General features: G+C 40.4%; 1 protein-coding gene across 1 annotated transcript; it reads right to left on the bottom strand.

The window, feature by feature from the left end:
• Positions 1 to 1212: 1212 nt before the first annotated feature.
• On the bottom strand, positions 1213 to 13369 carry LOC149439213 (uncharacterized). Its single transcript, XM_089659272.1, has 3 exons — positions 13003 to 13369; positions 8285 to 8584; positions 1213 to 3835 (listed from the first exon to the last, which is right to left on the bottom strand). Exons 1-3 carry the CDS (start codon positions 13367 to 13369, stop codon positions 3729 to 3731), a joined length of 774 nt encoding a protein of 257 aa, XP_089515398.1. The 3' UTR covers positions 1213 to 3728.
• Between the last annotated feature and the right edge of the window lie 295 nt (positions 13370 to 13664).

The raw sequence follows: 13664 nt of genomic DNA on the forward strand, positions 1-13664 counted from the left end.
GGGATAGGGGAGGAGGAAATATTATAAGCTCAGTTTTAGAAAGATTGATTTTGAGGAAGTGCTGTGACATCCATATGTATATGTCGCTCAGTAAACCTGTGATACGTAAGGAGATTGAGGGGGTGAGTTGAGAGATAGATCTGGGTGTCATCAGTAGAGATGAGCGAATCGAACTTGGCGAAGTGGAATTCGTTTCGAATATTAGGAAAAATTCGATTTGCACCGAATCCGAATTTTAGCAAACTTCGGATGCACGAATCGAATTTTTCCCGATCAGCCGGCAAAAAGTGTCACTGCAGAGAGCTCCGCTATTTCTGACAGTTCTCTGACAGTTCATTTACAGCGGTTGAAACATTGTATCTATTTGTTTCCATTTAGGATACAGATGTTTTTATTCGGAAATAAATAGATACAATGTTTCAACCGCTGTAAATGTGAAGGAACTGTCAGAGAACTGTCAGAAATAGCGGAGCTCTCTGCAGTGACACTTTTTGCTGTACTGGAATTCTTCTTCTTTTCATTCTTCTTCTTCTTTTCATTCTTCTTCTTCTTTTCATTCTTCTTCTTCTTCTTTTCATTCTTCTTCTTCTTTTCATTCTTCTTCTTCTTTTCATTCTTCTTCTTCTTCTTTTCATTCTTCTTTTCATTCTTCTTCTTCTTCTTTTCATTCTTCTTTTCATTCTTCTTCTTCTTCTTCTTTTCATTCTTCTTCTTCTTCTTTTCATTCTTCTTTTCATTCTTCTTCTTCTTCTTTTCATTCTTCTTCTTCTTCTTTTCATTCTTCTCATTCTTCTTTTCATTCTTCTTTTCATTCTTCTTCTTCTTCTTTTCATTCTTCTTCTTCTTCTTTTCATCTTTTCATTCTTCTTCTCATTCTTCTTTTCATTCTTCTTCTTTTCATTCTTCTTCTTTTCATTCTTCTTCTTCTTCTTTTCATTCTTCTTCTTCTTTTCATTCTTCTTCTTCTTCTTCTTTTCATTCTTCTTTTCATTCTTCTTCTTCTTCTTTTCATTCTTCTTCTTCTTCTTTTCATTCTTCTTTTCATTCTTCTTCTTCTTCTTTTCATTCTTCTTTTCATTCTTCTTCTTCTTCTTTTCATTCTTCTTCTTCTTCTTTTCATTCTTCTTTTCATTCTTCTCATTCTTCTTTTCATTCTTCTTTTCATTCTTCTTCTCATTCTTCTTTTCATTCTTCTTCTTCTTCTTCTTTTCATTCTTCTTCTTCTTCTTCTTTTCATTCTTCTTCTTCTTTTCATTCTTCTTCTTCTTCTTTTCATTCTTCTTCTTCTTCTTTTCATTCTTCTTTTCATTCTTCTTCTTCTTCTTCTTCGTGCCCCGTGACTGCCCAAATGAGTGAAGTGTGCGGTGGTTCTAAGATCGACGGCACTCATCTGCATGTCATACTGACTGACAGTATTATTTATCTTCCCCAGCAGACTCCAAGGGCATTTAAATTAAAGGTACAGTGTTCTGCACTAATATAAAGGCTCTCTGAAGCCTAGAAACCCTTTTAATAAGTTAAATTCGCAGCGAATAAATTCGCATCGAATCAAATTTCTCCCGCAAATTCGGTGAATCAGCCGAATCGAATTTTTGAATAATTCGCTCATCTCTAGTCATCAGCATAAAGGTGGTATTAGAAGCCATAGGAGGTTATCAACTGGCCTAGGGAAGAGGTATAGAGAGAGAAAAGAGGAGGTGCCAAAGGATAGAGCCTTGGGGTACCCCAACAGAAAGAGGAGCGAAGGAGACGGTATTGTATGCGACACTAAAAGTACACTGAGATAGATGGCAGGAGAACCAGGAAAGAGCAAAGTCAGGGAGGCCAAGGGAGTGGAGTTTGTTGAGGAAGAGTGGGTGGTCAACTGTGTCAAAAGCAGCAGAAAGATCTAAGAGGATGAGTATGAGTATGGAGTACTGGATGCTGATTTTAGCAGTTAGTAGGTCATTGGTGAGTTTTAATAATGGGACAGTTTCAGTGGAATGTTGTGGGTGAATCGAGAAGGTTGTTGTCAATGAGGTAGCAACTCATACAGTTGTGGACAGGGCGTTCAAGAGGTTTAGAGGCAAACGGGAGTAGGGAGATGGGCCTTAAGTTATTCAAACAGGTGGGTTCCAGTGAAGATTTTTTAAGTATGGGGGTGACCAGTGCATGTTTGACCAGGGAGGGAAAGGTGTCAGAAGATAAGGAGAGGTGGAAGATGTGGGTTAGAGAGTTTAGGATAGAGCAGGAAGGTGGTTTCAGTAATTGTCAGGGGACAGGTGGTGAGGTGGGTAATGGAAAGGAGTTTGGCAACTTCCTCAGTTGTAACAGGGTTGAAAGTGTTGAGTGTGGTGTGTTGGTTGGGAAAGCTGGATGCTTGCCATCTCCTCATGAATTGTGTTGATTTTGTTTTTTAATTTATTGGCAATCACCTGGGTGATAAGTAGGTTGGTGTCTGAAGGCAGTGGGTGGTGAAGTAAGGGATTAAGGTTAGAAAAGAGTTGATGAGATTTGGATGAGAAGGTTTTGATGAGAGTGGTATAGTAGGTTTTTTTTAGCAGTGTGGAGGCAGGAGTTGTATTTGAGAAAGGCAGATTTGTAGAGGGTGAAGTCTTGCAGGGTTTAAGATTTATACCACGCTCTCTCAAGAGCATGGCTGTGTCTTTTGAGACTTCTGGTGTTGTCTGTTTGCCAGTGTTGTAGCAGGCGAGGTCTGGTTCTGCGTGTAGAGAGAGGAGCGAGTGTGTCCAGGGTGGATGACAGTGTGGTGTTGTAGGCGGAAGTGGCCAGGTCTGGGCAGGACAGGGGTATGATTTTATCATAAAGGCAGTTACTAGCAGGACGAAGACGGGAAGGATTGAGATGGTGAAAGGTTCCTGTGGGTAACTGTTTGCAGGTTGGAGGCATGGGAGGTAGGAAACAGGGAGAGTGTGATACTGATAAGGATGTGATCAGAGAGAGGAAAAGGGATGTTGGAGAGGTTGCAGAAAGTGCAGAGGTGAGAGAATACAAGGTTGAGGGAGTTGCCATTGGAGTGAGTAGTGGTTTGTGTCCATTGTATTAGGTTAAAAGTGGAGGTTAAGTTGAGTAGTTGAGAAGTGGCTGATGTGTTAACATTATCTGGAATGTTAAAGTCACCAATGATGATGGCAGGTACTTCAGCATGACACAGGGTTGGGAGACTGGTAAATGACTGCAATCCTCAGAAAAACTGGAGAAAAAAGATGAATGCAGTGCACTTCAAAAGAACAGAGGGAAAGAGAGGAGGGTGTAGGAATAACCTGGAAAGTGCTTTGTGGGGAGAGGAGAAGTCCAACTCCGCCTCCTTTCTGTCCACTGGGCTTGGGTGAGTGAGTTCATCCAGAGGAGGCCACCATGGGAGACTTGTTCACTTGTTAGTCCAAGATAGATGTACAATGAGAATGAACATCAGCAGAGCCATCAGAATTAGGATATATCTCACATACACAAGTTCCACAAAATACTCCAAATGTCAGATGGTAAAGAGACTGGAATATGCTGTAAATCTCTCTTCATAGTGAGATTTAAAGGTTTGTCCTCACCTCCTGTTCTGGTGACGTGTAATATTTTGGGATTTCCCACCACTTTATGTTCAAGTAACAATTTTCACCAGGATAAACAGAGAGAGATGCGTAGCTGAGACACACTCCATCCTTTATGGACCTTGATACTGCTGCCGTTCTGCTCCTCCAGGGTAACTGTCCTAATGTGCGTGCCATACCTGGTCACTTGTAAGTCCAAGATAGATGTATGATGACGGTGAACATCAGCAGAGCAATCAGAATCAAGACATACCTCACATAGGAAGGGAGTTCAGTAATGCAAACATGACCTGCATAAGTAAAGAAAGGGTTATTTTCAAGCAACCAAAATGCCCAACTATCTAGAAGATCAATGCAACCAAAATATTTAAAGTATATACAGTGGATATACAAAGTGTACATACCCCTGTTAAAATGTCAGGTTTCTGCAATGTAAAAAAATTAGACAAAGATAAATAATTTCAGAACTTTTTCCACCTTTAATGTAACCTATAAATTGTACAACTCAGTTGAACAACAAACTGAAATCCTTTAGGTGGAGAGAAGTAAAATTAAAAATTTAAAATAATATGGTTGCATAAGTGTGCACACCCTAAACTAATACTTTGTTGAAGCACTTTTTGATTTTATTACAGCACTCAGTCTTTTTGGGTATGGGTCTATCAGCATGGCACATCTTGACTTGGCAATATTTGCCCACTCTTCCTTGCAAAAATATTCCAAATCTGTCAGATTGTGAGGGAATTTCCTGTGCACAGCCCTCTTCAGATCACCCCACAGATTTTCGATCGGATTCAGGTCTGGGCTCTGGTTGGGCCATTCCAAAACTTGAATCTTCTTCTGTAAAGCCATTTTTTTGTTGATTTGGATGTAGGCTTTGGGTAGTTGTCATACTGAAAGATGAAGTTCCTCCTCGTGTTCAGCTTTCTAGCAGAAGCCTGAAGGTTTTGTGCCAATATTGACTAGTATTTGAAACTGTTCATAATTCCCTGAACCTTGACTAACTTCTGGTGGAATCGCCTAGGCAATCTGTCGGGCAGTGGAGGCAAGCACTTCTCAAAACCAGGTACCTGCTCAACCATCCCTCCAAAATAAAAATAAAGTCCCAAAAGAAGAATAGGAGGAGGGGGGGGGGGCATAAATTGGAACTTCTGCTTTAAGGATATTCTATACAGAGATTGAGAAAATACTGACAAAACGTTCACTTCTCCAAAACGTTATTCTGAGCATTACCCCTTTGAGAAGTGTTTTATTACAATGTTTACTGCTCCTACTGTGGACCTGGCAACTTTTCACCTAAAAAAACACTGATTGTGCCTTTTAGTGTTTAGGATTTTACTCTATAGTGGTTGAGATTTTAATAAAAGTGCTTGGAAGTGCTTTCAAATCTCAGTTGAACGTAGGAAGGAATGAAGGAATGTCGTTTCGGCAATTCTCTGGATAATTGTGTAAAGGATGTTACTGGCAGTAAGAATAGCCATTTACCCCAGCAAAAGAAGCTTAGGCATTCATGTAAGAAGACTTCATGGGCTTCTGAGGCCAAGGAGAGATCCTTTGTTTCTCTCAGTCCCCAACATCCAAACCCAGACCCAAATCAGGTTCTCAATTCAACTGTAAGTCTTGGACCCCTGAACCTAATACCAGACTAGTTCTCTTCAGCATGAAGAGGACTTGTCTGTTAGCCAACAAAGACACATGGTCAGAAAGCAAATTAGATGCCAGGGTAAAGGACATGGGGGTTGGTTTACTGAAGGCCAATACATTGTGCAATTGCACTTATTTTCCCCAGAGCTTAGTAAATGTGGTAAAGCTATGCTGATTGCCATCATCCAATCATGTGCACACAAAATCGCTTTTTTCTTTTTTTTCCTTGCACCTGATTGGGTATTCTTTACAAAATGAAGTTTTACAACATTTACATTTTTTTAAGAAAAGAATGCCACTGCACTTGAAAAGAGCACAGTTTATTTGCCTTTAGTAAATCAACCCCATAATCTTAGCAGATGCAAGGTAAATGTTTTCACTCATCCTCTGCCCTGCTTCATATTATTCTTCCTGTGTCTCTGCAAGTTTAGCATACCTCTATACTGCACTTGCAGATCTGTGTTTTCACAGTTGTGCTAACTGCAGAAAGGTTTCAAGGTTTCTATAGCCTATTTACTTCTTCAAAACCAAAACCATTTTGGACTGGAAAGCCTTACATGTCTTCATTCAAGTCCAGGTGTTTTGCATGGGATGCACCAGGGATTAATGCAGGCCATAGATGGGGAGAAAACCGGCCGATTTTTCTTAAAAAAAAAACCAAAAAATCGATTGTTCAATCGGCCGACATTACCAGAAACGGTAAAAAAAAATTGTACGATTTTCATCCCGTCTACAGCTGGCAAAAAGTGTCTCTGCAGAGAGCTCCGCTATTTCTTTGACAGTTCTTTGACATTTATAGCGGCTGCAACAATGTATCTATTTGTATCCATTTCGGATACAAATGTTTTTATTCAGAAACAAATAGATACATTGTTGCAGCCGCTATGAATGTCAAAGAACTGTCAAAGAAATAGCGGAGCTCTCTGCAGGGACACTTTTTGCTGGACTGGAATTCTTCTTCTTCATCCTCTTCTTTATCCTCTTCTTCATCCTCTTCTTCTTCATCCTCTTCTTCTTCATCATCCTCTTCTTCTTCATCCTCTTCTTCTTCTTCTTCTTCATCTTCTTCTTCTTCATCCTCTTCTTCCTCTTTTTCTTTTTCTGCTTCCTCTTCTTCTTCCTCTTCTTCTTCCTCTTCCTCTTCTTCTTCTTCTTCATCCTCTTATTCTTCTTTTTCTTCTTCTTTTTGTCTTCCTCTTGCAGGTCACTGCTCATGCGCAGATTTTTTATCGGTAAAAAGATCGTCCGATTTGCCCATCATTGCCGCGAAAATCGGCCGATCGGCAAAATCGGACAATTTTTTTCAAACTTTACCAATAAAAAAAATCTGCTCAATCTGTGCTCAACACCACAGTTTGCAGCCCTACTGTTTGGTCTGCCCTCAGCTGTTCCCTGATGTAGGAACAGTGGGCTCAGTCTATGACCAACAATTTAACATAGACAGTTCAGATCCTGCAAAGGTTAAGTTGGATCCTGAATCTTCAGAAGTCAGTGCTGCAACTGACCCACAGATAGACAGAGTTCTCGTTAAATTAATCATTTCTACACTGTTAAAAGCTAGGAAATCTACCTCTCGAAAAGGTTACCATATTACCTGGATGGCTTACTTAATCTGGTGTTTTTACTCTAGGCAATAATCACTGCAAATAATCTTCGCCTTTCTGCATTCAGGCTTGACCAACAACTTTATTAAGTGTCAAAGCATGACTGTTGTAATCCTCATTCTGTTCGTAAGTCCTCTACATTTTACCAGGTGGCTGGTCAGGCCTCATCCAATGCTAGCTTCGGGCATTAAGTCTTTCAGGGAGATCTTTGAGGTGCAGGTAGACCGTAGTTTATAGTTATCATTCCTGTTAGCATTTGGTTTGCTTTGTTTCCCACCCCTCAGCTGGAATGCTTTGGGATGCCCCAATTGTCCCAAAATTACTTCTGATCCTTTTGCCTTTTAATCAAAAAAAATTAAAATGGGATTTTTGTAATTACTGTAAAATCAGTTTTTTTTTGGAGTCCACCCCTCTGTGATTGTGATCCACTTCTGCGTACTGCTGAAGTATGCTGGGAGTGAGTGGGTTATACCTGGCTGGTTAGAGACTTTTTGTTTTTTGCTGATGTCAAATTTCTCCTAAAGATGACTCAGTTGTCTCAGAATGTTATGTCCCTTACAGAACTATATGAAACTGAATTTAAGGTAAGTATATAACTTTATAGTAACATACAGAAAAATCATGTTTTAATAATCAAATAACAGCATATACATATATATATATATGCCAAAGTTTAGCTTTAATATGTGACACTATTATTAGTTTGACCCTACCGTAATGTATGTGGTGCAATATCACAGGTTCTATTGTGTATAAATATAGCATCATATAAATTTGGCTTGTCATACAATCTCCAATAAATGCCTTCAAACCCACCTTCCAACTTGTATCCTTTCTACCTATTACACACGTGCAATTCGCTTCGGTCCGAATCTAAATTCGGATGAATTTTTGGCAAGGGCCTGGTATGGATAGGGTCAATTGCCAGCAATTCTTTTTTTTTTTTACATTAAGCTGTCAAAGGGGAAACCACTGACAGCTGATGAATCATCGGTAGTTAAGGATGCAGAGACCAGCTTCCTGACCCTCTCCTTAACAACTAGCTATTCTTCACACAGAATTTGAATGGGTTGATAAATTATCGACCGATTCAGATAGTTCTGAAAATTTAAAATTCGTTAGAAAATGAATAAACAAAATGAAATGAAACTAAACAAATTTCAAAATGAAATTAGTAACATAAATTTATTGAAACAAAACTAATTTTTCCGCTCAGCACATGTCTTCTACCTACTCCTCATAAGTCACATGTGGAAATGACCCTAAGGCTATACTCAGAGGTAGCATCCCAGGCCTGTTAAAAAAAAAAAAAAAAAAGGGCTACCATCGCCCTTTTATCTCTCAAGTTGGACACAAACCATTGGAAGCGAAACCTTCCCCCTTGCCCACTCCATCACCCATCCATGACCATTGACTAGGTCCAGCGTGGTCTCCAACCCCAATGAGCTTTTTCAAAATTAAATAATGGAGGATATTCTATAACTATATTACCTCTGTTTGGTACACTCCATTGGATCTGGATAGGAGAGAAACTGAACCAGACTTCACAAGTTGCATGATCTCCATAGTTCAAGGTGTCTTGGGGAAGTGAAAGGAGGTTCTGGACAGTCCATGTGCCATCAACTTCCTCCACAGAAGTCAGCCTCCCTTTGAGATGCTTTCCTGAGATGTTCCAAGTGACATGAACTGCATGAAGAGCCGTACTTACTAAGCAAACAAGCTGATTAGGAGCCTTGAGACCAGAAGCCATTGCAGGAGCCAAAACATGGATGCTCTGGATAGCAGAGTTATCTAAAACATCAAAATGTGAAAAAACATAAAATAATGTTTTAATATAAACAGTGTTAGTTCATTTACTGTTCTCTTCATTATGGTTTTGTACAGAGAGGGGAAAAATTTAAATGTCTGATAAATTTTAAATGTTTCCTGTGTGGGGAGATTTACAGTTACTTCTCGTCTCAGTAATAGGGTGTCACAAGGGCAAGTGGTTAAAATGTTACTAAACCCACAACAGTAAAATCAGTCTGTATATACAGTAAAGCTCTGCATTGTATAAAAAGGCCATTCGATTCCATTTTCTCTGCTCATCCTGTTGTTCAAATGTCCACATCTTATCTCCTGATAAGACAGAACCTGTAGCCATTCTGCTCAGTTTGGTGTGTATTGCTAAAGAGTTTTTTTTTCTTTCTTGGAGTGCATGTGATCATCACAGGGTCAATCAGCACTGTCCAATCAGAGGTCAGGGGTTTTGTATACACCTAGAGCAGAAAGAAAACTCCTCCTACAAGTTTTAACCAGTGCTCTGCTAAACACTGATAGAAGTCACAAGACTGCTCTGACTACTGATGAGAAAAAGGTATTTAGTAGTTTATATTTACTAAAATAATTGCATTTCCATGCTCTGTGTACTGTGGGAGACCAGAGATAGTGAATGCAGGGTTCGGGGTTTAGTAAGTCTTTAATAAAAAGAAACAAACAAAAAAAGGCAATTGTCAGTGTGACGGAAGTGTAGGCAGAGGACAGAACACGCAAAGAAGATAGGGAACACACAAAACTTTATTGAAACTCTGCGACATGCGGCTTGTAGGGACTTTAGCTGTGGGGTCTGGCCTCAGCACAGCTCCCACCCAGCTTTCTAGGGACATCGGGTTCACGGGGACTCAACGGGACTCTAGCTGTGGAGTCTGGCCTAGCACAGCTCCCACCCAGCTTTCTAGGGACATCGGGGTCACGGGGACTCAACGGGACTCCAGCTGTGGAGTCTGACCTAGCACAACAGGGACAGTCCAGGACACGGGTGGTCAGTGCGCACAATTGGGACAGTTGAGGACATGGGTGGTCGGTGCGCACACCAGGGACAGTTTTGGACACGGGTGGTCGGTGCGCACACCAGGGACAGTTCAGGACACGGGTGGTCGGTACGCTTGCAGCCATGGACAGTGTGCGGGATCCCTCAGCAGCAGCTCTCAGGGCACTCAGCAGCGGACAGGGTGCAGGGGTGCTCAGTAGACAGATTTACAGGCTTGCAGGGTCTCAGTTGTGGGGTCTGACCTTGGAGGAGGGGGGCTCATGCAGCGCTGCAGAGACTCCCAACCCTGGGGTATTGCAGAGGGCTACAGTCCTGACCTTTTGGGGGTCTGCAGAGTGCGCAGCGGGGATGGCTGCGGAGGCTCGGTCCCCCCACCTGAGCCTCCCAGCGGCTTTCAGGGAGATAGATGATTCCAGCAGCGTGCACAGGAACAAAAAGAAGGCTGCGGGACGCTGCTGGGTTGCCTCGGCAACGGCTGGCCCAGCACTGTTCATGGAAGCTACAATGACAGAGAAATGTGCAAGGGGGAGGGAGGGGTGGAGGGATATGGCTGAGGAACAGCAGGCAAAGGGGGGTGGGGAAGGCACGGGCACTCCGTGACAGTCAGTCTTTATCCTACGCACCTCTGTCCTTACAGCCTTATAGCTGTATATCTGCAATGTGATATCTAAATCTAAAGCGGACAATAAATGGAAAGAATTTCAAATGAACATTCTTAGGAACATTTGCACAAAGCTTTTCAAGACATTTGATTGTCGTTCAAAAGATTTCCTTTGCTTTTAACGTGTAACTTTTGAATGAACGGACTTTACTGAACAAAAACCACATACACTTTTAAAAATTTGTTAATTTGATAACATTTTTCCATCCCGCTTCTTCAAATTCTCTTGTCACTGTGGTCAAGAATGAATCACCCTCTAATGATAAGAAACATCTTCTTTTCCCAAAAATGTATGTTCAAAATTCTACCCATCTGTGGCCAGCATAAAGCACTGATGTTTGTGATTGCTAGTCCAATGAAATTTGGAGAGGAGTCTGGTGATGTTGCTACTGTGCTGTTTACTGTTCTTCTTGCTGGAAGCATTGACATGAGGAAACAAAGTCTTGCCTTTACCAAAAAGGCCACCTCCACACAGAGACACAGTGCAGAACAAGGCATAGTAACTAATGGGGCAAAGATCAGCTAAAGAAGTTACTAGGCCGTTGCCCTCTGCATGCCTTTTTGGGCACAGTTTCCAGAGTTGAGATCCTCTTTGGATCTACTTAAAGAAACTATGCTCCACTTTGTTGAAATTCTTATGTAGGAAACGGATGCAAAGTTGGAACAAGAGATGTTTCCATGGTCACTCCTGAACTGAACTCTCATGTCTTTACATGAGTGCTGCTCAGTCCATAAGGAATGACCACCTACCACTGCCCTGAGGAAGATGAGGAGGATCCCATGGCTGGCCTAAAGAATGCAGGAAACAGAGAATGTATAGGTTTGTAATACACCCAAGTGGTATCTATAGAGGGGGCAGTGGGTAGGGGGAGGCTGGAAATCTGCATTTAATGGCAGGTGGTATGATGTTAGTGGGATTCCTACTGTATGAGGAAATATTTTTTTTCTTTGGACCCTAGTATTGTTGCCACAGGATGCTTAGGAGATAGGCCTTGCAGTTATTTGCATGTTATATTAAAGCTGGCAATAGATGGTTCAAATCTTGGCTGGTTTAGTAGGGACTGCAAAGATAAGGTCCATAACCATCTATGGGCAGGCTGATTTCTAGCATGTGATTGTCAGTTTGTAAAGAAATTAGAAAGTTATGTAATTTATGATATAATAGAGCAATATATATATATATATATATATATATATATATATATATATATATACTGTACACTCGCCGGCCACTTTATTAGGTACACCTTGCTAGTACCAGATTGGACCCTCTTTTGCCCTAAGTCTTTGTGGCATAGATTCAACAAGGTGTTGGAAACATTCCTTAGAGATTTTGTTGCATATTGACCTGCGTTACTGTTGTCTTTCTATCATCTCAAACTAGTCTGCCATCCTTCTCTCATCTCTGACATCAACAAGGCATTTTCATCCATGCAACTGCCACTCATTGGATATTTTCTCTTTTTTGGACCATTCTCTGTAAACCGTTAAAATCCCAGTCGATCAGCCGTTTTTGAAATACCCAGACCAGCCCATCTGGTACCAACAACCATGCCATGTTCAAAGTCACTTAAATCCCTTTCTTCCCCATTCTGATGCTCAGTTTGAACTCCAGAAAGTTGCCTTCACCACATCTAGATGCCTAAATGCATTGAGTTGCTGCCATGTGATTGTCTGATTAGCAATTTGTGTTACCAAGCAAATGAACAGGTGGACCTAATAAAGTGGCCGGGGAGTGTATATAAACAGATATTCAACATAATCTTAATCCTCGGAAAAGGTGAATGCTCATTCAAGAAATACATCAGGAACAAACCACTCTGCTAAGACTGTAAAAACCATAGCCATTATGACGTGCATATATGATTATGTGAACTACTGTAAATTTGTGTGCTTAGAGAATATCAATGTATTTTCTAAGCTTCTATTATGATAAGGGGAGAAGAGAGGTGCTAATATTAGCTTCTGAGTGAAATCATATGCCCTGATATGCAGCGACAGCCCAAATACATACAGGTTTTCTTTTAAAGTACATTTAAAAAAGCTGTTTTTTTGTTTTTTTTTTAATTAAATATGCTGCTAGTTTTATTTATGCCATCAGTGTTTCATTAGGAAGATTTCATTTAATTTCTGTCCTATAGACTCTACATTTTATCTTGGAATGTATTTGATTTTCTAATAGTTAGATATCAATTTTCTAGTAGTTAATGGGAGTCAGAAGGTCCTTTTTTTTACCATAGTGATGAAAAAAATTGAAGGAGCAAGATGGAAAATTTCCTTAGAATGAACAAAATTCTTTCAAATGAATGTGGGTTTCATTTGGGAAATTCCATTCATTCTCTAATCGAAGGTAAAAGCAAATTACATTTTCAAGTACTTTTAGACACCATTAATTACGTCACTGATGGCATTATCGAATGTACTGACAATTTTTATGTACAAACATTCATAAGAAAATCTACTAGCGCATGACCTTTATATAGAAATACAGTTCTTGTTTGGGGCACTTAATTAAGTGAAACTCAAAGTGAATGTGGAAGGTGGATGGATACCTGAACGCCTAGATGAAATGCACACAATTTTGAGGAGAACATACAAACTAGGTATTTATTTTAATGCTGCATTTAAACCCTACCAATTTTGACCAATAAAACTCTATACACACATTTTCGTAAACTTTTGTGCTACTCCTCGACACTCACACTTTATTTTGTGGTATAACATCTTATTATATCTTACCTTCAATTATAAGAGTTGTCCCATTGCCAAGCACTCTCAGCACAGCTGTATAGCTGAACATACAGTAATACACTCCAGAATCCTGCAGACTTACATTGTATATTTCCAGTTTTGCCTGGTGGTTTTCTGATTTACATTCATATTTATGCTTGTCATTGTCAGCTAAACAAGATTTAACCCGTACAGGAGCCTGAGCAATTCTTCTCCGTAGATGCCAGCTGATGCCAGTTCCTGCATCTAAGTAGTCACTGGATGTACAGAGGATAACTGCAGTGGCACCGACCTCCACTGACACTGTGTTCTGAGGCTGATACAGAACAACCTGGGCAATGGTCACTGCAAAATAAAGTTGGAGATAATAAGCCATGGGTGCCATCAAGCAAAGAATACTTTTCAAGTCAGATCAAATCCTAGTCCTCGATCTCTGAGGACAGATCAGGCTCAGACATTAGATATAGACCTTTAATTTTTTAGATCCTCATTGGTCTTCAGGTTCAAACTCATCTGGAACCTTTGCTATGCTAACAAATAATTTTCATGTTTGATCACCACTGCTCACTCACCCAAAAGACTTCTCTCATGCAGCTCTCTTTTCTTGGACTTCTCCACCCTCCTACTGATCAAGAGTATTTCCTTTTGTCATTTCCATTTCTGCAATGTCC

This window comes from Staurois parvus, unplaced genomic scaffold (assembly GCF_062004578.1).
Source record: "Staurois parvus isolate SC_StPar_1 unplaced genomic scaffold, SC_StPar_1.0 ptg001146l, whole genome shotgun sequence".
NCBI classification, from domain to species: Eukaryota; Metazoa; Chordata; class Amphibia; order Anura; family Ranidae; genus Staurois; species Staurois parvus.